This window comes from Raphanus sativus, chromosome 2 (genome assembly GCF_000801105.2).
Source record: "Raphanus sativus cultivar WK10039 chromosome 2, ASM80110v3, whole genome shotgun sequence".
NCBI classification, from domain to species: domain Eukaryota; kingdom Viridiplantae; phylum Streptophyta; class Magnoliopsida; order Brassicales; family Brassicaceae; genus Raphanus; species Raphanus sativus.
In genome coordinates this window covers 29,521,676-29,548,932 of record NC_079512.1, presented here as the reverse complement: position 1 = coordinate 29,548,932, position 27,257 = coordinate 29,521,676, and the positions used below count along the sequence as shown (strand labels likewise).

The 27,257-nt window shown below is 39.5% G+C and overlaps 8 protein-coding genes, 1 long non-coding RNA gene and 5 other non-coding genes across 15 annotated transcripts; 11 read left to right on the top strand and 3 right to left on the bottom strand.

Moving 5' to 3' along the window:
- The first annotated feature begins 397 nt into the window (after positions 1-397).
- Positions 398-2,085, top strand: LOC130498382 (uncharacterized). Its single transcript, XR_008937276.1, has 2 exons — positions 398-1,563; positions 1,670-2,085. It is a non-coding gene; the product is annotated as an uncharacterized LOC130498382 (long non-coding RNA).
- Positions 548-615, top strand: LOC130508900 (small nucleolar RNA U49). The gene has a single exon (XR_008943084.1). It is a non-coding gene; the product is annotated as a small nucleolar RNA U49 (small nucleolar RNA).
- On the top strand, positions 847-993 carry LOC130508899 (small nucleolar RNA snoR2/U65). The gene has a single exon (XR_008943083.1). It is a non-coding gene; the product is annotated as a small nucleolar RNA snoR2/U65 (small nucleolar RNA).
- Positions 1,028-1,108, top strand: LOC130508864 (small nucleolar RNA snoZ7/snoR77). The gene has a single exon (XR_008943048.1). It is a non-coding gene; the product is annotated as a small nucleolar RNA snoZ7/snoR77 (small nucleolar RNA).
- LOC130508871 (small nucleolar RNA Z43) lies at positions 1,176-1,277 on the top strand. The gene has a single exon (XR_008943055.1). It is a non-coding gene; the product is annotated as a small nucleolar RNA Z43 (small nucleolar RNA).
- On the top strand, positions 1,436-1,534 carry LOC130508869 (small nucleolar RNA snR60/Z15/Z230/Z193/J17). The gene has a single exon (XR_008943053.1). It is a non-coding gene; the product is annotated as a small nucleolar RNA snR60/Z15/Z230/Z193/J17 (small nucleolar RNA).
- A 517-nt stretch (positions 2,086-2,602) lies between the features above and the next one.
- LOC108826629 (DEAD-box ATP-dependent RNA helicase 1) lies at positions 2,603-5,682 on the bottom strand. The gene is made up of 9 exons (XM_018600018.2): positions 5,416-5,682; positions 4,946-5,180; positions 4,611-4,871; positions 4,364-4,521; positions 4,077-4,254; positions 3,799-3,986; positions 3,507-3,711; positions 3,251-3,356; positions 2,603-2,954 (listed from the first exon to the last, which is right to left on the bottom strand). Exons 1-9 carry the CDS (start codon positions 5,559-5,561, stop codon positions 2,836-2,838), a joined length of 1,596 nt encoding a protein of 531 aa, XP_018455520.1. The 5' UTR covers positions 5,562-5,682; the 3' UTR covers positions 2,603-2,835.
- An 851-nt stretch (positions 5,683-6,533) lies between these two features.
- Positions 6,534-10,017, top strand: LOC108843486 (uncharacterized). Its single transcript, XM_018616698.2, has 16 exons — positions 6,534-6,838; positions 6,928-7,089; positions 7,173-7,352; positions 7,445-7,502; positions 7,596-7,646; positions 7,838-7,920; positions 8,142-8,229; positions 8,362-8,403; positions 8,478-8,552; positions 8,639-8,707; positions 8,817-8,932; positions 9,024-9,136; positions 9,217-9,296; positions 9,402-9,522; positions 9,601-9,667; positions 9,756-10,017. Exons 1-16 carry the CDS (start codon positions 6,591-6,593, stop codon positions 9,877-9,879), a joined length of 1,677 nt encoding a protein of 558 aa, XP_018472200.1. The 5' UTR covers positions 6,534-6,590; the 3' UTR covers positions 9,880-10,017.
- Positions 10,018-10,084: 67 nt separating this feature from the next.
- LOC108843487 (uncharacterized) lies at positions 10,085-11,061 on the top strand. The gene has a single exon (XM_018616699.2). The coding sequence runs from the start codon at positions 10,103-10,105 to the stop codon at positions 10,955-10,957; it is 855 nt and encodes a 284-aa protein (XP_018472201.1). The 5' UTR covers positions 10,085-10,102; the 3' UTR covers positions 10,958-11,061.
- Positions 11,062-11,744: 683 nt separating this feature from the next.
- On the top strand, positions 11,745-15,396 carry LOC108842674 (translocase of chloroplast 159, chloroplastic). Its single transcript, XM_018615653.2, has one exon. It carries the CDS (start codon positions 11,972-11,974, stop codon positions 15,311-15,313), a length of 3,342 nt encoding a protein of 1,113 aa, XP_018471155.1. The 5' UTR covers positions 11,745-11,971; the 3' UTR covers positions 15,314-15,396.
- Positions 15,397-15,570: 174 nt separating this feature from the next.
- On the top strand, positions 15,571-17,292 carry LOC108842676 (heat shock factor-binding protein). The gene is made up of 5 exons (XM_018615656.2): positions 15,571-15,724; positions 16,171-16,227; positions 16,346-16,369; positions 16,512-16,554; positions 16,961-17,292. The coding sequence occupies exons 1-5, from the start codon at positions 15,722-15,724 to the stop codon at positions 17,095-17,097; spliced, it is 264 nt and encodes an 87-aa protein (XP_018471158.1). The 5' UTR covers positions 15,571-15,721; the 3' UTR covers positions 17,098-17,292.
- A 172-nt stretch (positions 17,293-17,464) lies between these two features.
- LOC108842675 (uncharacterized) lies at positions 17,465-19,203 on the bottom strand. Its single transcript, XM_018615654.2, has 7 exons — positions 18,979-19,203; positions 18,394-18,432; positions 18,242-18,295; positions 18,104-18,157; positions 17,954-18,007; positions 17,791-17,862; positions 17,465-17,680 (listed from the first exon to the last, which is right to left on the bottom strand). The coding sequence occupies exons 1-7, from the start codon at positions 19,036-19,038 to the stop codon at positions 17,573-17,575; spliced, it is 441 nt and encodes a 146-aa protein (XP_018471156.1). The 5' UTR covers positions 19,039-19,203; the 3' UTR covers positions 17,465-17,572.
- Positions 19,204-20,067: 864 nt separating this feature from the next.
- On the bottom strand, positions 20,068-24,465 carry LOC108842412 (uncharacterized). Of its 2 annotated transcripts, XM_018615316.2 has the most exons (13): positions 24,307-24,465; positions 23,855-24,218; positions 23,525-23,763; positions 23,262-23,418; positions 23,054-23,131; positions 22,829-22,903; positions 22,621-22,740; positions 22,387-22,542; positions 21,758-22,280; positions 21,499-21,655; positions 21,122-21,231; positions 20,906-21,018; positions 20,068-20,809 (listed from the first exon to the last, which is right to left on the bottom strand). In XM_018615316.2, the coding sequence occupies exons 2-13, from the start codon at positions 24,200-24,202 to the stop codon at positions 20,150-20,152; spliced, it is 2,736 nt and encodes a 911-aa protein (XP_018470818.1). In that variant the 5' UTR covers positions 24,203-24,218; positions 24,307-24,465; the 3' UTR covers positions 20,068-20,149. The 2 variants fall into 2 exon arrangements, with proteins under 2 accessions (XP_018470818.1, XP_018470817.1); XM_018615315.2 differs by having other exon boundaries at positions 23,855-24,442.
- Positions 24,466-25,242: 777 nt separating this feature from the next.
- On the top strand, positions 25,243-27,160 carry LOC108842413 (vesicle-associated membrane protein 724). The gene is made up of 5 exons (XM_018615317.2): positions 25,243-25,541; positions 26,064-26,205; positions 26,291-26,411; positions 26,606-26,668; positions 26,766-27,160. The coding sequence occupies exons 1-5, from the start codon at positions 25,349-25,351 to the stop codon at positions 26,913-26,915; spliced, it is 669 nt and encodes a 222-aa protein (XP_018470819.1). The 5' UTR covers positions 25,243-25,348; the 3' UTR covers positions 26,916-27,160.
- Positions 27,161-27,257: the final 97 nt, after the last annotated feature.

Below are 27,257 nucleotides of genomic sequence, written 5' to 3'. Positions count from 1 at the left end.
TCTTCTTTTTTTCTTATGTGTCTCAGTGTCTGGTATCCTATGAAAAGTACATTTTAAAATTTATTCTCAAATCTCGTCACTCTAAATCTTCGTCATTTAAAAAAAAAATTATATGCACATTAGATAAAAGTTATATTTTAAAATACAAAATGTTTCAATTATTAAAGTCTTTAAACAAAATAATGTACAAAAAAAACTTGTGAAAAATAAAAATATTTATATTGACAACTCACAGCAATCAGTGAAACACAGAGTTAATTCAAAATTAAACTGAAACACGTTAACGAATTAATAAACGAGTAAACCAGAAACTCTATTTCCGGTTAACGAATTTTCAATTTTGGTAAAGAAAAAAAAACTTATAGGTAATTATTATTAGGGTTTTGAGTTACGCCTCCTAAAACCCTCTATATAAATTAAGCTTTTTCCTCTCTCGCTCTCCAGTACCTTCTTCATAGTCTTCTTTTTATCTTCTGATTCGCTGTATCCAGTTGACTTTATTCGTTATCGATTGATTGTCTAGAGTTTTTACTAGTTTGATAAAATCGCCCAGTGAAGAAGAATTCCCAAAAGATAGGAAGTGCCGTATGACACTTTAAATGCAGCGGCGAACTGAATCGAGGATTGCATCCGGTTTTTTGATTTCTCAATCCTCCGTTTTAGTCTTCACCCCCCATGTACCGTACGCGGATCCTAACCCGGGTCCGTTTACGAATCATGCTCGAAGCTAACCGGACCGTGTTTGGTTATCACGACCGTACTTCCCACCGTTTCTGTGTTCGCTTCTGTTGTGTTTGATTTTAAACGGGTTTCTGAGGGTTTTTATTTATTTATTTTATTACTAATTGTCCGATGCCACGTCGACGATAGCGTATGGGCTATGATCGTCGATGCTACATTGGACAAAAACAGATGTACGTGTTTCGCTTTTCTGATAGGAACCTGTGGACTTTGATTCTTGTGGTCTACGGAGCCATTTCGGCGATTACATTCTTTAAATTAGTTATAGTGATTAGTGGGAAGTAAATTGATGATGATCATTGCTAAAATTTGGAACTACCGTCTGAGTTTAATTACTTTGATGTGAAAAACGCTGGCTTTACTGAGATTTATTTCCCTTATTTAAAAAAAAAAGATTGTTGTTTTCTTTTTTTGAATCTGTTAATGTTTTGTTGGGACAGTGACGATTGATATTAGGTCTCGTTCGTCGTAATATCGGCCTTAAAAAAGCCGATTTGCCGACCATTCTGTTATATCACCACCCATATTCTGAGTCCTTTTTTTTTGTATGTTTGTTTTCTTTGTCTTTTGATTGGCCGATGATTAAATCGATTAAGACAAGCATATGTCTGAATTAAACCCTGTTGATAAGCCTAATCTTCTCAATGAGGCCGATTTATTACTTCTTTTTTTGTTGTTTGGTTTAGTAGGAGGAAGGGGTCAAGTGATGAATAATTATGCATAGTTCAGATGATAATAATCTCCATGATTACAATTTTGAAGCATAGTCTTTCGCTCCTATCTGATGACCCTCTCCTTGATATTTGTTTTCTCTGCATTTGCGTACGTAAATCTTTGTTGTTAAAGTCTAATCTTCTATAGTGTCAGTAGAGTAATTGCATATTTTCAATTATGTTATTTTGATATAAATTTTGGATAACATTTTCAGATGAAAACTTTCATTTAGTGAAGACTGCAAGCCCTAACAATGATGTGATCATCAAGAGTATTCAGGTGGTCAGGTGGTCTTAACCAAGCAGTTCCGAAAGAAGTCTTCTCGGCTTGAAGACTGCAAGCCTAATAATGATGACGATCCAATGCAATATATTCAAGTGAAATTGCAACAAACTTGAAAGTCCTGAAATTGCAACAAACTTGCTAATACTTGAAGATACTCAAATAAATTCGTATGTGTGGCGGAAACCAAAATTATATATACAATTTTGCTGTGAGCATGTTCTTGTGACGATCTCAAGAGGAGGGTGCAAAGCTCGTTAGGTTTGACATATCTTCGTTTTATTCTCCAGTACTTGTCTATTCCCTTTGTACCCATTACAAGATCAAAGAGCAAATCCTTGACAGAAACCATTAGACTTTTTTTTTTTTGATCAAAAAACCATTAGACTTGGTTTAGTAAGATGAAGATGAGCTGACTCATGGGAAAGATAAGGACCGACCACTTGGTTTATTGTCTATATACCACAAAAATTAACCCTTTGCAAAACAAGTCTCACTGAACACCTATCTCTTTTGTTTATTTCTGAGAAGCCGAAGAGTACTCTTCCCATCATGTGAATATTCAACATCATCAAACAAGGTTACAACAAATTAGCAACAACTCAAGGCACCTAGTAGCCTTTGAATCCAACAAATTATCAACAACTCATCATTCACACACGAATACTAGTAGACTCGGAGTTCCAAAGACATCATTCTGTTTTTGGTGTTCTGTCTATGTATATGCCATGTTTTTAAAGGGTCGTCTTTCTCTTTGGGGTGATCATTTTTTTTTTGTCATCGGGGGGTGATCATTTGGTTTTATGAATGCAATGCAATTTTTACAGTTTTTTTTATAACAGATCGATATTAAACCAAATTTCCCTTGCCAGAATCTGTTAATAGGGATTTTCGTTGTTGACTGAAAAAACTAAAGTGAGCAACACATCCTCTCGAGTACTAAAAAAATATACGAAGCGCAGTTGAAAAAAGCCATCAAAATTGGACGAAAAGCAACAATCATTCCAAAATTTCTGAAGAATTTGAGGTGTCAGCATTTTAAACGCTACTGAATCCGACCTGTTCGAGTATTTAACCCGTGCGACACCAAGACCAAAACTATGCTTGTTCCGATGTCGCTTTGTTGCGTTTTGTAGTTCTTGAATTGTGCTTAAAACCTACTTGTCTTCCTCTTTTCGGTGCGATTGGTTCAACCGACTCCTTCAGCTTCGCCAGAGCTGAAAAATGAGAAAATGATTTACTTCATCAAAACCAGTAAAATCCAATTCAGGTCGTCAATGGCATTTAAAATGTTTTTTTTTTGCTTTTCCAACAGCTTCATAATGCATTTTATTTATAGACTTAAAACTCTAAATTTAGATCAGTACTAGTATTCTGTTACTAAAACTCAGCATGTAACAAAACAATGGTCTTAAAAAAGGTTTAGAATCTCAATTTAATTCCATATAACACTCTTATTTTTTCATGTCTATTTGCTGTTGATGTTTCCTAGAGCTTAGGCTAGGAAGTTTACCAGGTTCGTAAATGGCACGGACAGGATTAAACAAATCGGATGGGATTGGATAGATTGGGCATGAAGCATTCCCAATTTTCTTCAAGAGATTTGAAAATCGTCTCACCTGAAATTTCATAGTAATACCAAAATAAACAAACAGAGATTAGAGTCCAGAACTTAAAGAGCATGATAATCAGATAAGCAATCATTCTACGAGACTAAGGTTCAGTGAGAATATATTATAGAGAAAAGAATGTTTGTGTGTTCAGGTTACCTCATGATCACCTAGCAATGTGAAGCACCGTCCGGCACGACCAGCTCTAGCTGTCCGTCCAGCACGATGGATGAAGGTCTTTGGACGATGAGGCATGTCGTAATTAATGACATTTGTTACCAATTCAACATCCATTCCACGAGTCAAAGCATCAGATGAAATAAGAACTTGAACATCTCCTTTTCTGAATGCCTTTAGTTCTTTGCTGCATCCCCAAAAAAAACATTAGAAAAAGTTGGAACTGTTATTGGTTTCCAAAGAGACAGTAAATGTAATGAATTCAAAATATTACCTCCGAACTGCTTGGTTAAGACCACCTGAATACTCTTTTGCTTTTATCATTGAATCACCGAAAAAGTTGAGTAGCTTGCACAGACGGCGAGTTGTCTCAACAGAAGATGTGAAAACGATACACTTTTCACCTTCCAGTGATTTCAAAAGACCAACCAAGTATACAGGCTTCACCCCGGTTTCACAAATCTGTTAAAAAAAAGACATGGCAAAGCAAAATCTGGCTTTTATGTTAAAGGAACAAACTTGAAGAGAAAGTAGATAATTAATTAAACATACCAGTCTGAGACATTCCAACTTCTCGGGTAATCTGTATCGTTTTGCACCAGTTGTCATGAATAAAGGGTGATGCAGGTCAAGCTGAATAAGCTTGCTTGGGTTCTGTGTCAATGTAGCTGATAAAGCCAACTTCGCCAGCCTTGGGTATGGTTTACCCTTGAAACCTCTCTCCACACTTCTGAGAATTTGAAGTACCCATCAACATGGGTCACTTATAATCAGTTTTGACTAAAGTTTTCTTTTTTTTTTAAATGGTTCTACGGAGATGGTAGAGAGATGGAACTCACTGCCTACGGATAGTCTGAAGAGAACCAAAAGAGGAAGGAACAAAAGGTGTAGTAGAAGAAGGAAACAAGCCATCGTCGGATGCCTGAGTCAGTTTCAGAACAGTTGGGAGCCAGTCTTGATATGACTCACTAAGCAATCTATCGGTTTCATCCACGACCTGAAAAACAAATGTAGCAAAATAGTTGGAAACTAAAAGAAGAAGGGAAGTAAGTAGTTACCAAGTGTGTGTTCTTCTTTTTGGCTTACAAGGTAACGCAAATGCTCAAGGGTAAAGCCCTTTGTGTTATTGATATGGTCCATCAACCTTCCTGGTGTTGCAACTAATATGTCCACAGCACTACTCTCAAGGCTCTGCGATGTTATATCCTCAGGATCATAGCATATCCCTGCATCGAGTTTAGGTGTGTTGATGAGCTGCGCGATGTCGCCAGCTATCGAAGATTGACCCACAGCTGAACCAACGGATAACCCCACAGATGGTGCTATAGCATCAAAAACACCCTTCACCTAAAACAAATAAAAAGAACGAGTGAATTAAGGCGTATATTAGACTCTGGTTTTGATTGAATAAGAACCTTTACCTGCAAGGCCAAATCACGAGTGGGCAAAACGACTAAAGCACGGAGGCATCTAACAGCACGAGATGAAAGGGTCTGGACAATCGGTAAAGCGTAAGAGAGAGTCTTTCCACTTCCTGTAGGAGAGTTAACACAGATGTCTCTTTCGAAGCCGCCTGGTCCTATTGTCTCATGCCAAACTGCAACTTGCACTGGAAAGAGTGAAGATATACCCATCTTTTCCAACGCCTCCTTCAACCTATTCAACACAGAGGATATAAGAAACCAGAACTAAACCACTCAGGACAAACCAAATGATGGCAAAACAGAGGACTTGATGTAAGAAGTAGAGCCGCAGGAGACAGAACAGTGTGAGAAACACATAACAGTTTGTGGGTTAATCCTCAATTTAAATCCTTTTCTCTATACAAACTGTTGCAAGCTTAAAGTAAGTTTTCAGCACAAAAAAGGAATCGAAAGGTTAATGTTGTTACCTGGGATGAAGACAAGGGAGGGTTTCGAGTGAGCAGCTATCGACAAGGCTGACGTTAACGGGAGCTCTCATCCATGGAACAACCAAATTGGTGGTCTCTTCTCCGGCCTGAGCCTCACCATCTTTCTCTTTCTCGACCATACTCATACTCGCTTTAGCTCGTTCGATGGAGAATATTTACTACGGCTCTTTGCCTTAGAGAACGAGGCCGACGAGACACTAATAATTTGTGGAACTATGCCGTGTCGAGAGGTCGAAGACAAAAGAGCTTACTGAACGACGACGACGATTTTAGTGATAAACCCCAGAAAAAGGAAAACGATGTCGTTCGGACGAAATTGAAAACCCTAGGAAAAATCATTTTTAATATTTTGTTAACTTATATATAAAAGTAGGTATTAGTAATTCTATTACTAGGTTTTGACTCCCACAACCGCGCATATATTTATTTTTAAATTTTAATTTTTATTTACACTAAAATTCTATAGTTGTAAATATACAAAATTGTTATAATGTAATGTTTTTAAAGATAACATTGTTTAATTACATCGAGTAATTTTATTGGATATCATATAAATAAATCTAACATTTATATAGTTAAAGTTATGTCTAAAATATATAGGAAACAAATTTTCTAAAGTACAAATACAAAAACAGACAATGAATTAGTATGCTATTAAAATTTATACATTAGTTATAACATCAGTAAGAAAATAAGCTAAAATGTAACCAAGCTCAAAATTCTATAAATAATCTTTCTATTCTTTCATTCCTACTGGATTTGTCATCTCAACTCCATGATAAGTGAAGCAGATTTGCAATGGCTTCAGACAAATCTTCAAGTTGCACTCTCCTAACTTCATCAATATCTGCAGGTCCTGAACCAACCAATCCCACTCCAAACCGTATAGCTATTTTGTAAAGTCATCAAAAATATTAGGACTATAATTACAATTTACCAAAACTATTTGGGGGCTAAAAATAAATGCATGCTAACAATTGGGACTATCATGGTGAATTCTCAAAACATATATGTGGCCTATTTTGAAGTCGTACAACTAACCGAACTTTATTGTAATTTATCAAAACTATAGGGGACGAAAATAAAAATCTCCAACTCGGAGTGAGTGAGTGAGAGAGTGACAGACTTTTGAGTTAGAAACGTGGAGTAGAAAAATGTGGCGCCGGAGCTTCAGCACGACGCCTGGTCAACTCACGAAGAAGAAATGGGACGCGGTGGTGATCGGCGGCGGCCACAACGGTTTAGTAGCAGCAGCTTACCTAGCGCGCGGCGGTCTCTCCGTCGCCGTTCTCGAGCGACGCCACGTCATCGGCGGGGCGGCGGTGACGGAGGAGATCGTCCCCGGCTTCAAATTCTCGCGCTGCAGTTACGTCCAGGGGCTAATTCGTCCATGCATCATTAGGTAACTTCTTCTCGAGCAATGTTCGATTTTCTAGCTAGTTTTGGCACGCCTTTCTGTCTGATTATATGGTGGATTGTTGATCGATTCAGGGAATTGGAGTTAGGCAGGCACGGGCTGAAGCTTCTGAAGAGGAGTCCTGCGTCGTTTACGCCTTGTTTGGATGGGCGTTATCTTCTACTAGGGCCAGATCAAACGCTTAATCACTCTGAGATTTCTAAGTTCTCGATGAGTGACGCTGAAGCTTACCCAATGTGATTCTTGTTTTTTTTTTCTAGTTTGGGAGTAATTATAATATTTTTGATTTATTTTATTTGATTTGCATTTGCATTTGCAGATACGAGAAGCAGCTAGAGAGGTTCGGTAGATTCATGGATACTCTCTTGGATACAGCTCCTCCAGAGTCTCTGCAAGGTGACTCTTCTTTTAATGATAAGCTGAGCAACAAGTTGCACAAATCTGCTTTCTGGGCTCGTTGTCTCCGCCAAGCGGCTTCTTTGGGGCAAAAGGATATGGTGTAATGATTTCTTTATCTCTTAATGTTCCTCCATTGTTTCATCTGAATGCTTGCTCTTTGATGCGTTTGTGTTGTTTTTTTGTTATGTGAAGGGACTTCATGGATCTTCTATTGGCCCCAGCTTCAAAAGTATTGAACAACTGGTTTGAGGTGGGTTTCGAATATATAGTTGTCCTACAGTTAGCAATTAGTACTGGTAATATCTGATAGTTACGGTTTTTGTTGGCCCTGTTGTGCTGGCAGTCTGATGTCCTGAAGGCGACTCTTGCAACAGATGCTGTGATTGGATCTACGGTAATTGGCTTTCCTAATTTTGATCTTGAGCTTTGAGGTTTCAAATTTTCTTGAAATGGAGTCGTTTAGTGGTTTATTATTAATAATCTGATGGAACGGGGGAAAGGTGTGGGAGATGCTTCTTTACGTTGAGGAAGCTTGTTAGTAGTTGTATTGGGAGTTAATATAGTGCTCTGAACATTGATTGACAGGCCAGTGTCCATACTCCTGGAAGTGGATATGTATTGCTACATCATGTGATGGGAGAAACAGATGGAGAGCATGGCATTTGGTCGTAAGTATTCGAAATATTAAATTGTATTTTCTTCTAAATGAATTGGTAATGTAGAAATAGTGGTGTGTGTTTTGCATAAGTCTAGATGCATAAGCAATAGAACTGTTTTTATCTGATCATAGTAAAATATGCATCCTCGCGAGGAGTGAATGAAGGGCACAAGATGGTCTGTTAAAGTAAGGCCTGACTCTACTTAGTAGCTGATAAGAAATCTTATGCAGTTACGTCCAAGGTGGGATGGGCTCTGTCTCCATGGCTATAGCCAACGCTGCAAAGGAAGCTGGTGCTCAGATTTTCACAAACGCAGAGGTATTTTGTTTCCAGATCATTTTGAGGGAATCCCTTATTCCTACTTTATGCGTAACGAAACAGTGGAATTACAAGTTAACGTCTATCTTTCGGAAAGCAGAACTGCTTAGTACACTCAATTTTACTTTGCAGGTTTCTGAAGTATTGACTGAGGATTCTAGCAGCGTGAAAGGGGTTAGTTTGTCTTCAATGATTCCTGGATAAAGTGAGAACTTGAATCAAATACATCTGACACTATATGGTATAAGGTTTTGCTTGCTGATGGTACACGGGTGGAGTCATCGGTTATACTGTCCAATGCAACACCGTACAGAACTTTTGTGGTAAATCTTTTGGTGTCATATCACGTCTACTTGCAAAACTCCAGTTTATGTCAGTCTACATTGAGGTCGTCTGTTTCGGATAACAGGAGCTGGTTCCGTCCAATGTTCTTCCTGAAAAGTTCGTCAGTGCTATAAAGAACTCAGATTACAGCTCAGTAAGCTATTTTTTTAAATTTCATTTAAAGTTCCTTAAGCCAAATAGTTTAGTTATTGCTCCATCTCGCTAATGGTTTTGGTGATTGATTGTTTGTCTGCTGTGAACAGGCAACTACCAAAATAAACATGGCTGTTGACAAGCTACCGCAGTTCCAATGCTGTAACACTAATCATTCGAGACCAGGGCCAGAGCATTTCGGCACAATACACATTGGTGCAGAGACGTATGCCTCGTGCTAATTTTATCTTTTATTTTTGCATCTCTAAGCACTAATGGAAACATCAACGTCTCTGTTTTATCTCTGGCTCTGTCAGCATGGACGAGGTTCACACAGCATGTCATGATGCTGAAAACGGCTTACCATCAAGAAGACCAGTCATCGAAATGACTATTCCATCCACACTAGACAATACCATATCTCCTCCAGGCACGCTTATTCTCCTTTTTACTTGTGTCTAGTTATAAGAAAGAATGCATTTTAGCTCTGAATGTGAATTTGTGTTATAGGGAAACATGTAATCAACTTGTTCATCCAGTACACTCCTTACAAGCCATCAGATGGAACCTGGGAAGATCCTGTGTATCGAGTGAGTTAGTTTATACACTCTCTTTTCTAACGTCATCTTTTTATCACTCCTCAAATTTTACATTCCGTATGGGATGTTTTTACCAGCTTGATTGTGTGAAATCAGGAAGCATTTGCACAAAGATGTTTCAAATTGATTGATGAATATGCACCTGGGTTTAGCTCATCCGTCATTAGCTACGATATGCTGACTCCTCCCGACCTCGAACGTGAAATTGGTCTTACAGGTATAGATTATGATCCAATATTCAAAAGGGATTATATGGTTCAAACCATATTTGACAAATTCTCCCATCATTCTGTAGGTGGAAACATCTTTCACGGTGCCATGGGATTGGACTCTCTTTTCTTGATGCGACCAGTGAAAGGATGGTAAATCTACGCACACTTTTACAACTCTCAGAAACAGTCTTTACGATTCAGGATTCAAACAGAAAGATGTGTTATAAATGTGACACAGGTCGAACTACAAAAGTCCTTTGAAAGGACTCTACTTGTGCGGAAGTGGAGCTCACCCTGGAGGCGGAGTTATGGGCGCACCGGGAAGAAACGCAGCTCTTGTTGTCCTTGAAGACTTGAAATGAATCTAGAGACGTCAATGCTAACTGTATCTGTTTTGGACTCTTTGACTACAACTTAAACTCCTGTTGCCCTTGGATACTTTGATGTCTCTCTTGGTCAGGACAGATGTGTTATTACCCAATAAAAAGCTTCCACGTGTATGTTTACCGAAAAAAGCCCTAAACAAAATTATGAAAAGTGTGATAAAATAACATCGGCGCCGCAAAATACGAAGCAAAATCTTCGATGGAAACTCTTCCACCTCTAAGAGACGACGACGATGAGGAGAACTGCGCAGACGAAGCCAATATGCTCCTCATCGGTGAGAATGGAGTCGACGACGGTAAGAGTTTCTCTCCTCTGTGCGACGGTGCACCGGAGGTCCAGCAGTACAACATCCGCTCCGTCGAGTCAACGGTCGTGATTCGTCAACTGACCTCACAGGGTCTCTCCTTCCAGCTCTGGCCAGCCGCCTCTACTTTCGTCGCGCTGCTCGATAACTACCGCCTCGACCCCACCACCAGCCCCCTCGCCGCAACACTCTCCTCGCTGAAACCCGCCGGTTCTACCACACCGATGAACATTCTCGAGCTCGGATCCGGAACCGGCGTCGTCGGAATCGCCGCGGCGATCACTCTCTCCGCCGACGTCACGGTTACGGATCTCCCGCACGTCCTCGACAACCTCAGCTTCAACGCGGACGCGAACGCTCGAACCGTCGCGAGATTCGGCGGCCGAGTCCGCGCGGCGCCGCTTCGCTGGGGAGAGGATGATGACGTGGAGGCTCTGGGGCGGAGCCGGAGCGTCGACTTGGTCGTAGCGTCCGACGTGGTGTACCACGACCATCTGTACGAGCCTCTACTGAAAACGCTGCGTTTAATGGCGGCGGCGAAGGGGTTAGAGGGGAAGAGGTTGGTGTTTCTGATGGCTCATCTGAGGAGGTGGAAGAAAGAGTCTGGGTTTTTTAAGAAAGCGAGGAAGGTGTTTGATGTTGACGTTATACACTCTGATGCTCCTCCGCAGGGTGCAAGAAGCGGCGTTATGGTTTACCGTTTTGTCGCGAAACAGCCGAATCAAAATGGTCGGATTGTTTCGTGTTAGCAGTTTGCTTAAATTGTCAGGATTAGTTGCCTTTTGATGATTTTTCTCAAATGTGTTTATCAAAAGATTTCCACATTCTGAAGCAAATTGGTTACTCTTTCAAATTGTCCAGCATACAGCGTTAGCTGCTTCCTCCTCTTAACAACACTCACGTTCTTATACCACCAGAATTCATTTCGACAGTTACGAGCAGATGAAGTTGATAGCATTCACTTTGATCCTCAGATGCAATCATGTTTGATACCTGTCCCTTTGATTTGTTTCATTCATTCGATTGGTCGTCACAGTAAAATGTCCTTCAGGTATTTTTTTCGTCGATATTACTCCGCATGAGAATTCTCTGAAAGAGAAGAGTAAACAGCAAGTACTGACTCATAATTCATGGCAAATCAGGGTTTTCTAAAACAAACAAACCAAAAAAGAACCATTAGCATTTATACAAACCGGCAAGTACAATGCTAATATTATACAGCATAGGCACATAGAGAAGATCCAGTCACCACATTTCACTCTGTTTCTCAGATCGTCTCTCCTTGACTCTTCTCATTGACTTATAACTTCGCTCCATGACCATGGGTCCATTAACCATGAGCATCACACTATTTGAAACAGAAAGAATAAAAATAACAAATAAATCCCCAAACCTTTTAGAATATTCTGTATATTCCTTTTTTAAATTTAACAACTGAAATTGACCCAATTCTTCCAATTGGACGCAAAAAGCTTAATTTTGTCTCGAGCCGCTCGTTGTGTGGTGTGGAGACACTTAACTCTATGTGGACCTCTCCTATTCCACACCATAACTTCCACAGCCACCACAGGTCCACAAGCTCCAGATAAACCCTCACAAAGCCCTACAAATCTTATCAGACAAACAACAAACAAACAAACACACAAAAAAGCTTCCTCTTTTGTTCTTCTTCCTTGTTCGTTTTCCTTTGTTTTCTTCCCTCTCTCATTTGATGCTTTTTTTGGGGCAAATAACAAAACTATAAAAAGAGAGGGTAATTAAATATGGAGAGGCGGGAGAGGCTTCGAGGCATATCGATTATCGCGGCAGAAGCGGTTAATCCGGAGAAGTCACGAGGAATCGCGGTTCCTGCGGTAAGAGCGGTGGTGGCCGACGCGCTGCTTCTCACGCGCAGTCTCTCTGGCACGTTTTCATCTCCTGGTTCGATTTCAATCCGTGCACCAGTTACGCTTGACGACGAGGATGACGATGATGATGGTTCTGTTATCGAGGAACATAACTCAGCTAGTTACAGTAAGGAGATTGATTCCGGGACTGATGATGATGATGATGATGACGACGGTTTTGAGTCTGTCTCTGGGGATGCAGACGACGAGGCTGAGTTAGAGGATGTGATTAGGGTCTTAGGGGAAGAGTCAGTTGGAGAAAACGGAGATGGGAGTGAGTTTTCACCACTTGGACGTGATGTTGAAGAGGAAGCTTTTTCGGTGAATTACTCTCCTTTAGAGGAGGAAGAGAGTGAAGTTAGTGACGCTGATGAAGATGGTACGAAAGCTGAAGTAGTCATTCCCCGGGCCAGTTTGTCTTTGGATGACGATGAGGTTTTGGGTAGCAGTGGCGATGAAGAGGTTGCTTTGTTGCGTGTGACAAGGGGTTTGGGTGATGAAGGAGCTGAAGTCGAAGATAGGATCTTGTTGCAGTTTGGAGATAAGGGGATGGTTGATGAACCAGAGTGCTCAGGTTCTGTTCTGACTGATGTCGTTTCCACGGAGGATGAGGCGGTTGAGATGAAGGTGACAACAGATGGGTTAGAAGATGGTTCTGTTGATGATTTTGTGGTGGAAAATGAGGCAAGTGTAGGCTTGGATGGAAGTTCCAGGAAACTCATTGATGAAGGGGTTGTTGATAGAACCGCCACCAAGGAGGATGGTGGTGGTAGCATTCATGAATCTGACGCATTGATGAAGCCAGGTGACGTTGAAGGAGTTGAAGGTAGTGCAGTTGAATTAGGAGAAAGGGGAGTGACTGTATTATCTGAGGGCTCAGGCTCTGTAACAGGGGAACTTGTTTCCACTGAGGAAGATGTGGTGCAAGTGAATCTTTCTGATGATGCTTCGGTGTCCTTTGAGACTGCGCCAGGAGACTGCAGTGAGTTTGTGGTGGACTGTGAAGGAAACGCTGTAGATGCGGATGAAGGGTTAGATGAAACATTCAGCGAGCTTGTAGAAAAAGGGGTAGGTCAAGAAAGTGTCAGCAAGGAGAGCGATAATAAAACTGATGACGGTAGAGCTTGTGAAGCAGATGAGTTGATGATTGAAGGTGAAGAGTCTACTGGATTAGGAAGCAGAGAGTCAGAGGATGAAGACACTGGATTCATGATAGGCGAGGCAAACGTACTCACCGAAAATGCTTGCAGTGCTGTTGGAAAATTAGAAAGCCCGGAATGTGAGGACGAACCTGATATTGGTATGAGTTCTGAAAGTTCTCAAGTGACTCCAACTCTGGATTCTGCAACGACGAGAAACCTTGACGTCTCTCGAGGAGTAGATGTTGCTGTAAGTGGGTGTGATTCTTCCAACCAAAAAGCTGTCCAAAAGACTGAGAAAGAAGGAACACAAGGATCAGAGGATATTGATAGGAAGCTATCACTTCCTGATGAAGATAGAGCATCTAGTTTAGCAAGTTCCTTTGAAATGGCTAATGAGGGTGTGGAAAATGGGGAGCAGATTGATAAGCAAGTCAATTTTCAGTCTGATAGTGTACCGAATCAAATCTCAGTGGGCATAGAAGAAACCAGCTTGCTTTCGGTTAAGGATGTTGAGAGAAGCATGCCTGAACATTCTTGTGTAACGGAAAATGAGACACAGATATCACGGCTGATTCATAACCACACCTGTATGGAGGAGCTTGACGAGTTCGAAGGAACAGGTGATACAAAGGAGAAACTCACTGAATCCACTTTCCAGAATCATTCTGAAGAATTATCCCCCGATCCGTCTTTGCAGCTGATAAGTGGGAGAGTGAAGGAAAGAATTGCGAAGAGCAAGCTCTTGAAAGATAAGATCCAGCGGATTATAAAAGGAATAGATCTTTGCAATGAAGATTCAGCTGTTACTGAAGCTGATGAGTCTCAGCAGAGCCTAGTAGGTGAAGAGCATCACACGTCCTCACAGCTTGATGATCCTCCCTTGCATGACGAAACAAAGACAAAGCTGCCTGAACAAGAGCTTCCTCTTGGTCTAGACTTGTCCATTAACGTCCTTGTCCTCGGGAAAACCGGGGTGGGAAAAAGCGCAACGATTAATTCTATCTTTGGGGAGACTAAAGCTACCGTCGGTGCATTTAGAGTTACCACAAAGTCTGCAAACTACGTAGTTGGGAATGTAGGAGGGATCCTGATAACAATACTTGACACGCCAGGTCTCATGTCCTCTGCAAGCGAGGAACGGTATAATCAGGATGTGCTCGCGTCGATAAAGAAGAGCATGAGAAGGTTCCCAGTTGATGTCGTACTCTATATTGACCGTCTAGACGAGAATCCAGACGTCCGTTTACTTAGAACCATCACCAGTTCTTTAGGCTCATCAATATGGCGAAACGCTATCGTGGTCCTAACTCACGCAGCTTCTGATGTCCCAGAAGATTCATCAAGCTACACTGCTCAGAGATCTTCTCTTATGCATCAGTCGATCAGAGAAGCGGTTCCAGAGTTGAGCTGTGTAGAGCAGAGAAAGATGCCTGGAATTGTTTTGGCAGAGAACAACATGAGTGGAAACAAAACCAGCGAGTCTACTTGTCAGGACTGGAGACTGAACCTGCTGATCTTGTGTTGTTCGGTTAAGATCCGGTGCAAATCCGGTTCTTTGCTAAAGGAGAACACCCTTGTAGAAAAGCCGGATGCGTTTGACTCCTCGCAGCTTCGCTCTTTCACATTGTTCTGTTCCTTGTGGAATATGTTGCTTCTTGGTTCTAATAACCAAGGACATGCTTCTCAGTCACTTGATGATGATGATTTGGAGGAGAAGAAAAGGCGTTTACTGGAATCGTACCCTGAAATCCTCTGGGACGAAGAGAGTCAGGAAAGTCTGGAGCAACAAGAAACTCCTCCCGTGAAGAATCAAGGCGAGGAGAGAGAAAGTGTGAGAAGAGGAAGAAGAAGAAGAAGTGGGAGACTTGGATTCCAAGCTACGAAAAGGTTGGGTATCTATCTCGAGACAAGTGATTTGCACACAGGGTTTTCAATGGGAAGCGGTGGAAGTAGGAAGGTGGAACAAGAGGAAGGGAAGAAGATGGTGGTGAGGATGAGAGGCTCGTTGTCTGTTTTAGGATTGGTTCATGTGTTGATGTCTGTAATAACTAGTGTCTACGGTCGGAAGGATATTTAAAATTGGGCAAGTTGTAGTAGAATTTGTAACAGCATATTCTTATATGAGCTTCTGTTTATACTATTTGAGGAACATACAAGACCCTTTCTATTGGATATAAAATGAATATTCGGTACAGATTTGGTTTGTATCGATTTTGAAGTAAACCAAATTGGGAATATTTGGATGTAAATCTGAATACCGAAATTTTCGGTCTAAAAGATTTGAAATTTGAAGGACACACTACTGCAAAATGTAAAAGGGGTATTTTGGACATTTTCTATACCGCAGGTTAATTAAAAAAAAAAAACTTGACTGTTATTGTTTTTGACAGTCAGTAAGACACATCGCGCTCATCTCCGGTGTCTCGTCGCTTTTCTCTTCTCTTCATAGTTCTCCGTCGTCCGAGCAGACAGAAAAAACCCTGAAATGGTACGTACTACGTACGATGATCTTTGCTTGATTTATGTTTCCGATGACGAACATTAGGCCCGTGTTCTTCAGATCTGTCGATTGAATTTCGATAGAACTATCAATATTTTCGATTAGGTGGATTGATCATCGAAATATCCGGTGTCTAGAAACTGTTTGTTCTGTGGACTAAACGTAAAAATTCAAGATCTGATGGGATGATACATTATAAGTTGAGTAGCAATGTTTCTGATAAAAAAAAATTCAAAATTCAAAAAAAAAAAAGTTGAGTAGTAATGTTCATGCATTGAGTTGCTTGTTGTGTACAGTGTTGGAACTAAGATATATCCCCAGAGATAATAAATACGCATAGTAGTTCATGCTCATCCTTCATCAGTTTCTCCATGTTCATAAAGCTTTCATGACCCTCCTTTTCTGATTTGCATGTATGGTGATGTGAGTGACAGGATGGGCATGACTCTTCTGAGGATACTAAGCAGAGCACTGCTGATATGACTGCTTTTGTAAGTTTCCCCCATATCCCTATCTCTATAATTCAACTAATTATTATTATTCAGAATTTATGAGACAAGTTTCACTTTGGCTTTGTCACTGACTGGATCTTTCTGTTCTTATACGTAGGTCCAAAATCTTCTGCAGCAGATGGTTGGATTTTTTCTCTTTCTAGCTTTTTTTTTTTTGAACACTCTCTTTCTAGCTTTTTATGTCCTATTTAAGATTTGAAAATTACAGCTTTGGTACGGTAGATTCTGATTAGAATTTGGTTTCTTTTTGTTGTGGGTTTCAGCAATCCAGGTTCCAGACAATGTCCGACTCCATCATCACAAAGAATATCCTTTTTTTTCTTATCAATCTATGCTCTTATAATATTTGAAAATGTTTCCCATTTAGAGCAGGAATGATGATGATCCTTGAGAATAAGTTTAAGTGATTAGGAACTAATTATTATCTTAATGCCAGAATAGAGTTGGTTTTCTCTGATTAAAGTATATCTTGAGATTCTATTTGTCTATTCTACAGATAGCACCACAGGTTTATATGGTAGGATATCATGTTAAGTTGCTCTTATTTGTATACATTACCTGTTGTTCTGCACGCTATACATATCCGTGAATTGGATATAAGTTTGGAATCTGTGGGAACTTGAATCACTGGTGTGTGTTTGTGACACTGGTTTCTATCTGTCTCTTTTACATAAAATACGTGATCTCCTTGACTTTGATTTGTTTAGTTCACTCGATGACATGGGAGGCAGAATCAATGAGCTGGAGCAAAGCATCAATGACCTTAGAGCCGAGATGGGAGTTGAAGGCACTCCTCCTCCTGCCTCCAAATCTGGCGATGATCCCAAAACACCTCCTAGTTCCACTTGAACACTGTTAAGGGTCACATGATCCTTCTGCGCAGAAGCGTTGTTAAGTTTGTTAAGAAGCAGTATTATTACTTTTAGGTATCTGTTTCAAAAGACATATGTTATCGAGTTCATCAAATATATTGATGGAGGATGTGGGTAAATTACATTGTTATGCACTTATGATGACTTGCGTTCTATGTTGGTTTTGAGATAACTGAGAAAGCCCAATGCTTGATAGACCGAACCAGTTGCTTCATTAGTTAACGAAATTGTTCAAGAATATCTGATGTCTTAGAGCTTAATTTCATTTCTCATGAATGTCAAAAACAAAAGGAGACGTTTGGTTTTGAGATCATTACTAAAGTTGGTTTTTGTGTTTCGCATCGTAACTAAACCACAATACTAGCATATTAAAAAGAGTAACGTTACAATCACAAACGTAGTAGTGTAGGTAGCCATAAGATGATAAAAGAAAGAAGAAACATTTTCATGGTCTAATTGTGCTCTGCTTCTGCTTCTTTCAACCGAGCTTCCACTTTCTCTTCTTTCGCCTCGCTTTTCTTATCCATTTCCCCTTCTGAATCTTTAGGTTTACCTTGTAGCTGCAAGGAGAAACAAAGTGGTTAGAATCATGAAGGAGGCTGGTTTCTGTCTGTTTTATTTATCTACGAAAAGATAAAAGTGTAAGAAAAAGAAGAAGAGAGTTACTGACGCCTAAGCTTTTGAGGCTAGCAGAAACATCGTCTTGCTGCTGATTCAAAGTGGTTTTCAGGTCTTTGAATTCCTGATGGGTGTTTATGGACAAAAAAAGCAAACCAATCAAACATAATGCATCATGAAACAGAATCCGGTAAGATAGTAATACAAATGCATACCTCACGGAGCTGCTCAACTTCAAGATTGAGAGTCTTCTTCAGCCCAGAGAGCTCCTATTAAAAGCACCGAGTCAGTTAAGAGTCTATATATATATATACTCCGAGCAGAAACAAAAAGAAAAGAATGGATAGAGAAAAGGAAGTAGAGACCTCACGGTAGACTTGAACTTGGGTGTCGAGCTTACCTCTCCAACTTTGCAAGTCCTGTTGAGAGATATGTAATACTGATTTGTTTAGAAACAAGACATGAAGAAGAGAGAATATGTGTGTTTAGAAAAAGAACCCAACCTGTTTGAGATTCTGGATCCTGTTAAGTAACTCGGCCCTTGATTCGCTTAGTTCCTAGAGATTAAAACAAAACAAAACTCAGAGAAGAGAAAAGAGATTGGTATCATGAAAACATTTGACGAAAAGGAGAAGAAGCAAACAGAGGTACATACAGTGAGCTTCGAATCAACTGGATTGCTGATTTCTTTCTTCTGCAGAATAAGAAACAAATCAAAAAACAACATCAAAAATTTCAAGTCAGCCAAAAATTCCGCATGGATAATAATAAGGTTATAACTAACTAACTAACTAACTAACTAAGTCCATAACAAAATCATAAGTATGCATGAACATATGAGTTGTTGATTAATCAATTGCAATTGAAACAAAAAAAACACAAATCCATCAAGAAATTCTCTGACTGTTAACCATAAGATAAAGAGAATTTACAACTACTGCAAAAAAAAAAAAAAAAAACCACCAAATCTACTGTTGAAGTCCTCAGTAATAAGAAGATGAAAAAATCGTAAAAAGTCGAGAAATAAAAATTGGAGAATAATATCTCAACGGAGTTCCAGACAGAACAGAACACACGGTCCAAAATGTCTCACAGTTAAATCCCAAATCCTAGAAAACTTTATTTAATTATCCAAAACCCAAATCCAACAAACTCTCAATCTCTGACCACCATGCGTCCATTGGATCGACAAAATTAAAGCGATTAGAGAGCAAATCAAAGAGAGAGAGAGAGATATTACAGGAGACGATGTGGAGACAGGAGCCGCAGGAGATGTTGAATCGGTGGTTTGGTCCGCCATTACAAATGTAAATCTCTACGCCAAATTTCTCTGGTTGCGATTGATTGAAGAAATCAAATCGGTTGAGGAAGAAGGAAGGAAGGAGAAGGAAGATGTATTAACTAAAAGAGATTGGTAAAGTGAGAGAAGCAAACAACTCCGAGAGACTATTTAGTGATGTCGTTGAGAGCGGAGTCTGTCTCAATTTTCAAAATAAAATAACTAAAATACAAAAACTAAAATAATTTTCAAAAATATTTTATTTTATCTTTTTTTTTGATCAAAAATTATTTTATTTTATCTATGTGATTGTTTTTCATCGGTAGAGTGGGACAGCCGAATATCCAGGATATATTAGAATATCTGGATCCGCCGAATCCTAAAATTGCTATCCGAATTCGGATATACAGCGGCTACAAAATGGAAATTTGCTAAAATATAGTCTTTTGGTTATTTGGAGTTTCGAATATCCAGACTAAAATCCAAATACCCGAGGATATTTGGATCTAAACTTAAAATTTTTTTTAAAAATTTAGCTAATTAACCATTTAATTAGTCTATTTAATTTTTTTTTTCAATTAAAATAGAAAAATATTAAAATTTTATATATAAACTATATATGGTATACATATATAAATATAATTATATTTAAATATTTTAAATATATAATAGATCCAGATCCGGGTATTAGAACCTAAAGTTTCACTACCTGAATTCGTATTCGAATTCGTAGAAACACTACGCGAATCCAAATCCGAACTCCTCAAATATCTGTTTTTGTACCGGTTCAGAGAGGATACTTGATCGGATTGTTGATCGGATTGCGGATCCGAATTTTAATTCTCAGGCGTATGTGTTCCAGACTAGCTCTCATTTTGTAAAATATTCATTTTTATCCTTAAACATTAGAAACGTAAAAACTTGTTCTTTTTGGTTGGCCACAAATCCCTTCTCTCATTTTTATAACCACTTTAGTTTTAAAAAATTTACCGTATTAGATTTTTACATGCATACTCTCTTCTTTCTACCCTTTCTATAATTACTCCCAAGAACTTAAACTCGTGCTTTTGATGTCACCAACAATAAGAAAAACCAATGTATGTGTTAGCAAGTAGAAACAGGTAAGAGTGTGTTATTTGGTGTAAGGGAGAGAAGCAAGAAAAGCAAGAGTAAAAGGAGACGTGGACTTTCCAAACTGTGAGCAATATGATGGTAGTCTTTCGAGAACCCTTTGCACTTGCGGAGTGACACGATCAAAGTCAGTTCTCAGTTTCAACACAGGTCTCTGCACCCTCTCATCACCCTTCTTCTTCTTCTGGTAAAGTTTGAGAACAAACTTCGTTGGCGCCTTTTTCCCACCAGAGAACTGAATCTGATGCCATCCGTCTTCGCCGCTGCTCTTCTCCCCACGTCCTATCATCAACTCTTCCTCCTCCTCTTGGCCTGCTTGCAGTGTGAAGTCTTCTACTACCTCCATGTCAATCCCAAGAATCCACCGCGATGACCCTCCCGTCTCCATCGAAACCGCTATCATTCTTCCCTCCTCTTCTTTCTCCTCGTTTACCACACGCAGAACTGGAACATTGCTCTTGTCCCATCCAACCTCGGCGTCCTTCTTGCTCACACAACCGTACTTGGTCACAAAACTGACGAAATCTACCTTGTTCTCTCTCCCACACCTGAACCCTTCCTTGATCTGCTTTGCTTCCACGTTCAGGTTCCCAGGAGTGTTTGAGAATAGCGAAATGAACGACACTTGATCTTCCCCGCTTGTATCCACAACATGTACTACCTACACATGTTCGTCAACAACCATATCAGCAACACATTACAAGAATTAAAACAACTTCCACTTGAAACGAGAGAATCAATGGGAACTACTACTTACATTTACGGCTCTCGCAGTATCCTCAGTAAACGCAGGAAGAAAACCAGAAGACACGAGAGCAAGAGAGAGGACAGTGATAATGCATAATGCAGTGACAATCGACCTTTTCGACCCTGGAGACCACAAGTTTGTCAGTTAATGGCTTAATCAAGTAAAGAGTGTGTTAAATTATCGTGATAAGTTTCTAAAACAAAGTTTTGAGATAAGAGCATTTACCTGAGAGATGAATATAGGCCAGGAGGTATACCATAGTCAGACTTACGAAAGTAGCAATGACAACAGCGATTATCACATTGCCTAGCCATTCTGGACTTCCACCTGGGTTCCTACACACAGAAAACACCAGCAGCTACAATATAAGGTCTGTTGAAGCTAAGAGAAGAAAGAACCATTAGTTCTCATTGCAGCAACCTGTGTTCTCCGTTTTTCTTTAGTCGCCATGTTTACTAAGATTGCACAGCGGCGAGCTTACAAACTAATTACCGCTACATGGATTCACTTCAATAGTATTCCAACTTATTGGTAACAGAGCTAGCAAAGATACTACTGTTTCGTACATATGTATCAAAAGCATCTCACAGTATAGTGTTTACCTGTCAAATCGAACGAGCATGCCGATCATTGTGCCAGCTAACCGGATGAAATTGCCAGCTGAAACCAAAATTGGTACAGCCAAGCTGACAACGAGAGTAGCAAGTTTGAGGGGCTTTGGGAATCGGATTGGAGTTAAAGTCGCCTCAAGCAATCCATCTGGCCAAACCATTACGTTTGAGTAAGTTAAACTTGCGAAAACACTTTTCAACGTCTTCGATGAATGAATATAAAATACAGAGACAGCAAAGATTGGCTTACATGCAAATGCAGGAGGAACTAACCAAACCAGAGCGAGGTAAGTTGATCCAAGTTTATAATAAGTTCCAAACGCCAGAAGAACAAACCACTGTATAAAACCAGCTTTAAACAACCATCTCTCAGCCTCAAGCTTGGCCAAATCATCACGTAGTCTTGCTGAGAGCTCCATATTGTTAGAGTTTCGGTTCGATGGTTTCTTCCGAAGGAAACCAAAGGCCAGGTGCTGGCCACTTATCGACCCCAAAACCGCAGGAGACACGAACAATCCGATCGTCATCAACGGGTATGAAGCATAAGGCACAGGCGAGGAAGAGATCCAGGGCAGTATGAAGGCAACAGCTACAGAGAAAGCTACCGAGAATATCCATGCCAAGATGAAACTCAAACACGAGAGCATCACCGAGACAACGGCCGGATAACCGCCCATGAGCAAAGACATAACCCATATAAGCATGGATTGCATGATCACTGAAACATACATCATTGACGCAAAGTTTTGCCGGTACACTACCATATACTTCCCCTGAATATTGACAAATAGGAGAAGAGGGAAAGATGTTAGTACATGGTATAATGAGAACCTTATATTAGTAGATAATGAAAAACAGAATAGTTAGTTCTGAAATCACCAGAATGTCAAAATAGATAGCTGCGTCGGAGTTGGATGTCTGGAGTGTTTTATCCTTTGGGAGATCAGAAGATGAAGCAACCCGGATGAGGAAAGAAAGCATGTTTTCCCCAAGATGCTGGAGAGATCCTGGTTTTATCAGCTCTATCTTATCATTCTGCCACAGCAAAGCAATAAAATATAAACCAAGAATCAAAACAAGAAGAACAAGAAAAAAAAAAATAAAGAGAGTTACCTTAGTGTGATAGACAGCAGTGTTATCTGCAAAAGCAAAGTCCAATCCTGAGAGACCAGCAACCTCCTTGTATACTTGAAAATCAGTCGCAGATTTTATGATTCCGGAAGTAAACAGATCCTGTCATAGCAAAAGCAAAGACATATGGATGCATATATATAAACAGAAAAGGAGGGAAAGACAGAGCAGTTGAAAAGTAGATAGATACCTGTCCAATGATCTGAGCAGATGGATATTTTGCGGCCAATGCAAAGTTTTCGACAGCCCATGGACTCGGACCAGCCTACACACCCGGAGGATATTTTCCAATAATCAGAAGAGGTCGAAACTCTCACTTAAATATAAGGGGGAACTCCCATGGACTCATCATAAGATTAAGGCACAAACAATGGTGACTGTGGAATGAGAGGTGGTTCATAAGATAATTAATTACCTGGAAAATACCGGACTTCCCACCCGTACCCATGGCCTCTAAATCAATCGCTAATCGTACTGTGGAACTCCATGGATGCTGCATCAGTTAGTTTACAATGTCACCCACAAGTTCAGGACTTAAAAGATCTAAATCACAGAGAGCGAGATAGAAGTACATACATCTAACTAAAACCAATAAAGTTAGTATATAAATAAATGTCTTTTACCTGAGTGATAAAGCTATGAGCTCCATTAAGACCTTCTTCCTCTCCAGTATTGAACAAGAAGATAACAGAGTTCTTAAATCCATGAGCCGACTGTGAAACAGATCGAGCTAGTTCCAGCATTACAGCTACACACGAGCTACAGTCTCCAGCCCCACCTCTTTAACAAACCAAAGTAAACAAACAAACAAACACACACAATTAATACTAAAAAAAAAAACAAGAACAGTAATCTTAAAAGTCAATTGAAAGCAGAGAATACATACGTTGAAAAGACAGTATCAATGTGAGAAGAGACGAGAATAGCATTCTCTCCTGCTTCTGATTCATACTTGGGCATGACTCTCACAACGATGTGACTTATATCTGAATACACAAGCGACTTCCCTTTAAAAAGACCACCAACAAGCCGGTTCACACCTGATCTCGACTCGAAGAAATCAACATTCACATCCACATCAAAGTGAGCCGTCTCTTTAACTTTCTCAACTTCCCCCAGTACATACTAGCAAAACATTTTTTTAAAAAAAAAGACTTTTTAAATACATAAAAAATTATGACACACAAAACAACTTTCTAAAAACAAAAGACAAAACCTCAAGGGCGTGGACAAGAGCGTGGGAGGAAACGGGATGGGGACCGAACTGAGTCAAAGCCGAGACGTGTTTCATAGCCTGAATCTCGGAGAAACCTCTCTTGCCAGCTTGTGTAGCGGTCAAGGGACGAGGTAGGTTGCCGTGCTGGTGGTTGTAAACAGCCCAGGAGGAGTATACGAGGAGGATCAACACTGAGAACCATGTTTTCCCCGATCTTCTTACGTCAACCACCTTATCAGGGACGTGGTTGTTGTTTTCATCGGTTTGTTGTTGACTGGAAGATGATGATGATGATGATGGCTCTGGCGACGAATCTGAGGCCGCCGCCTTGGGATGACGCTTCCTCATCGTGTGTGTTCAGGATCTGGCGGCAATGGTTAAAGGTTTTTGATGAGGAATTATAACAAATCGTAGTGTCTCATCTGCATATACAGGATCGGACAATTTCGTACCAGAGTGAGTTTAGTCACACGCGAGCTGTTCTATCTTGTTGTCTTCCTTCTCGGACAGTAAGAAGACTCGGGAGAAGCGAAAGAGAGACGATGTGATTTTTACTCCGGGAACAACAACAAAATAGCTAATTATTAGATGCAGATTGAAGACTATGTATAAAGGTTGACCTATAATGTGAAACATTTAATTAAATGTAAAATTGTACTACTATGCTTTAACCGATCTAATAATAAATTATTATATACACTATTTAATTATTTATTTTATAAGACCGTATTTGGTCCGCATAATATATGAGCCACTGTTGTAATAGTACCATACGTTTTTGGCAACTAATATATCAAACTTTAATTTCACCTTTTATACTATTCTCTCCCTGTGCTTCCAAAAAAAATACGTATTTATATACACTATTTATTTTATAAAACCGTATTTGGTCCGCATTTATGAGCCACTGTTGTAATATACCATACTTTGTTTTTGGCAACTAATATATCAAACTTTAATTTCACTTTTTATACTATTTGTGTTTCAAAAGAAAAAAATACTATTCTCTCCCTTTTTTATTCTCTTAACTCATTAATTAAGATAATCAAATATAATAATATATTAATTAAAATCAAAATGATAAAAAAAAAAATCTGTGAAAAAAATATCAAATTAAATGAAACCAAATGAAAAGAGTTTCTAAAAAAATGTTTGAAAGAATTGGTCTAGATGCCAATATAATCCATTATCTCGTATAAAGAACCTATCTACAGCAGAACAATTTCTTAAACTGATCTAATTCGAACTCTAGATGTTGTTATAAAGAAAAAAAAGAGAGATTCGAACTCTAGACTTTTTGACATTTTAAGATTTTGAAAAGAGAGTAAAGCAAAAAAATAAAAAAGAAAGAGAGAATTAGAAATGGAGTAAAGTTATAAGTGGAGACGAGAGACACGGGCATGTTCCTTTGTAGCAAAGGTAAATAAACTAATAAAGAAAGAAGATCCCAAAACTCTCTCTCTCTCTGTTTGAGGCGAGTCGGTGGCGGACTCAATGGGTCAGGAATCGTTCATCTACAGCTTCGTGGCGAGAGGCACTATGATCCTGGCCGAGTACACGGAGTTCACAGGCAACTTCCCGTCGATAGCAGCACAGTGTCTCCAGAAGCTTCCTTCCTCTAGCAACAGCAAGTTCACTTACAACTGCGATCACCACACCTTCAACTTCCTCGTCGAAGATGGCTTCGGTCTCTGCTTTCTTCTCTCTCTCTCTAGGTTTTTGATGGATCTAGGGCTCAGGATTAGCTGAAAATCATTTTGCATCATCTAGTCATCTAGGATTCAATTTTCTTTGAAGATTGAATTAATAACAGAACACTTGAGTTTCTCCACTTGTTTGTTTCAAACATGTGTTTTTGCAGTTAACTTTAGAAGATTAATGGGGGTTGGTTCCACTGTATATAAAAAAGTTTCCATCTTGAAGCATGCACGAGGCAGGATTTTGAATGACCAGTGTTAGTTCCGTGAATTAGAATCTACCTCTATTAGGCGCAAAAGTTCTTACACAGTGGTTATATGGCATTGTAGAGTGTACTTATTACTTGGATCCACTTAAACAGTGATAGATCGTTTGCTTTTATGTCATCATTTAGTCTTTACAGGACACAGAAACTGATTACTGCTTTTGTGTATGGGGGGGCATTTTATTTATACAACCCTCTTGAAAATGATATATATATATATATGTCTCCTTGTTTTACCTTTTTCAGCATATTGTGTGGTGGCGAAAGATGCTCTAAGCAAGCAAATCTCGATCGCATTTCTGGAGAGGGTGAAAGCTGATTTCAATAAACGGTATGGGGGCGGAAAAGCAAGTACAGCTATCCCCAAAAGTCTCAACAAGGAGTTCGGGTAACTTTACCTACTACCTTCAAAATCTTCTTTTTTTTTTTAGACTGTAGTGAGTGATTTCAATCTTAACCACACAAAATTGCAGGCCGGTAATGAAAGAACACATGAAGTATATTGTAGACCATGCAGAGGAGATTGAAAAGCTAATCAAAGTCAAGGCTCAAGTTTCAGAAGTCAAAAGTATAATGTTGGAGAATATTGACAAGGTAATTGCTCTATTGCATTCACTCTTATGTCTTTCTGCACACTTTAGACAACCAATCATTCTCCTTTGCTTTTTACCTTTTACAATGATGGGTCTGCTGGAAAAAGGCAATTACTATATATATTAATCACAAATGTCCCTTAAAACAAAGACAAATAACTATGCACAAAAACTTTATGTTTGGTCTGTTCTCAGGCAATCGACAGAGGAGAAAATCTGACGGTTCTTACTGACAAGACCGAGAATCTACGCTCTCAGGTAACAGTAACTCCAAAGTCTTCACCTTTTATAGTTAAGTTTCTCTGAAAATAATAGCCACTTTAATGTAATGTTTTTATTTTAAACATGTTTTTAGGCGCAAGAGTACAAGAAACAAGGGACACAAGTGAGGAGGAAACTGTGGTACCAGAACATGAAGATAAAACTTGTGGTTCTCGGGATCTTGCTACTACTCGTTCTCATTATCTGGCTTTCGGTTTGTCACGGTTTTAACTGCACTGATTGAAGACAACTTCAGAACGTGTTGTTAGAGAGCCTTTGACGAGGAGGGGTAGACTGAGGGAGAGGGACAAAATGATATTTACTTTGGATGTTGTATGATTAAAAGTTGTTCTTTTTTTAGCTACGGACCAGGACCATTTGCAACTTGCACGTTGCGTAGCAATCAGTTGCAATGAAATGTATTCTTTACTTTCATCCTTCAAGAACAACTTATATTTAGCCCGCAATGAAATGTATTCTTTACTTTCATCCTTCCAGAACAGCAACTTACACTTTTGATGTTGTATGATTACACATTCGCATCTTATATGTCGCGTAGCTACTAGTTGCAGTGAAATGTTTTCTT

What these genes read in the sequence shown, in the direction of transcription:
- LOC108826629 (XM_018600018.2), bottom strand. Translation starts at nt 5,561, where the DNA reads ATGAGTATGGTCGAGAAAGAGAAAGATGGTGAGGCTCAGGCCGGAGAA. An exon ending in CTCGTGATTTGGCCTTGCAG is followed by an intron (nt 4,872 to 4,945) that starts GTAAAGGTTCTT and finishes TATTTGTTTTAG; the next exon opens with GTGAAGGGTGTTTTTGATGC. An exon ending in CATTGCTAGGTGATCATGAG is followed by an intron (nt 3,357 to 3,506) that starts GTAACCTGAACA and finishes ATGAAATTTCAG; the next exon opens with GTGAGACGATTTTCAAATCT.
- LOC108843486 (XM_018616698.2), top strand. Translation starts at nt 6,591, where the DNA reads ATGTGGCGCCGGAGCTTCAGCACGACGCCTGGTCAACTCACGAAGAAG. An exon ending in ATTCGTCCATGCATCATTAG is followed by an intron (nt 6,839 to 6,927) that starts GTAACTTCTTCT and finishes TGATCGATTCAG; the next exon opens with GGAATTGGAGTTAGGCAGGC. An exon ending in ATGCGACCAGTGAAAGGATG is followed by an intron (nt 9,668 to 9,755) that starts GTAAATCTACGC and finishes AATGTGACACAG; the next exon opens with GTCGAACTACAAAAGTCCTT.
- LOC108843487 (XM_018616699.2), top strand. Translation starts at nt 10,103, where the DNA reads ATGGAAACTCTTCCACCTCTAAGAGACGACGACGATGAGGAGAACTGC.
- LOC108842674 (XM_018615653.2), top strand. Translation starts at nt 11,972, where the DNA reads ATGGAGAGGCGGGAGAGGCTTCGAGGCATATCGATTATCGCGGCAGAA.
- LOC108842676 (XM_018615656.2), top strand. An exon ending in AAAATCTTCTGCAGCAGATG is followed by an intron (nt 16,370 to 16,511) that starts GTTGGATTTTTT and finishes TGTGGGTTTCAG; the next exon opens with CAATCCAGGTTCCAGACAAT. An exon ending in CGACTCCATCATCACAAAGA is followed by an intron (nt 16,555 to 16,960) that starts ATATCCTTTTTT and finishes TGTTTAGTTCAC; the next exon opens with TCGATGACATGGGAGGCAGA.
- LOC108842675 (XM_018615654.2), bottom strand. Translation starts at nt 19,038, where the DNA reads ATGGCGGACCAAACCACCGATTCAACATCTCCTGCGGCTCCTGTCTCC. An exon ending in AAGTTGAGCAGCTCCGTGAG is followed by an intron (nt 17,863 to 17,953) that starts GTATGCATTTGT and finishes AACACCCATCAG; the next exon opens with GAATTCAAAGACCTGAAAAC. An exon ending in CTAGCCTCAAAAGCTTAGGC is followed by an intron (nt 17,681 to 17,790) that starts GTCAGTAACTCT and finishes TTCTCCTTGCAG; the next exon opens with CTACAAGGTAAACCTAAAGA.
- LOC108842412 (XM_018615316.2), bottom strand. Translation starts at nt 24,202, where the DNA reads ATGAGGAAGCGTCATCCCAAGGCGGCGGCCTCAGATTCGTCGCCAGAG. An exon ending in CTCTTGTCCACGCCCTTGAG is followed by an intron (nt 23,764 to 23,854) that starts GTTTTGTCTTTT and finishes ATGTTTTGCTAG; the next exon opens with TATGTACTGGGGGAAGTTGA. An exon ending in ATGCTCGTTCGATTTGACAG is followed by an intron (nt 21,232 to 21,498) that starts GTAAACACTATA and finishes TTCTGTGTGTAG; the next exon opens with GAACCCAGGTGGAAGTCCAG.
- LOC108842413 (XM_018615317.2), top strand. Translation starts at nt 25,349, where the DNA reads ATGGGTCAGGAATCGTTCATCTACAGCTTCGTGGCGAGAGGCACTATG. An exon ending in CCTCGTCGAAGATGGCTTCG is followed by an intron (nt 25,542 to 26,063) that starts GTCTCTGCTTTC and finishes TACCTTTTTCAG; the next exon opens with CATATTGTGTGGTGGCGAAA. An exon ending in CCGAGAATCTACGCTCTCAG is followed by an intron (nt 26,669 to 26,765) that starts GTAACAGTAACT and finishes ACATGTTTTTAG; the next exon opens with GCGCAAGAGTACAAGAAACA.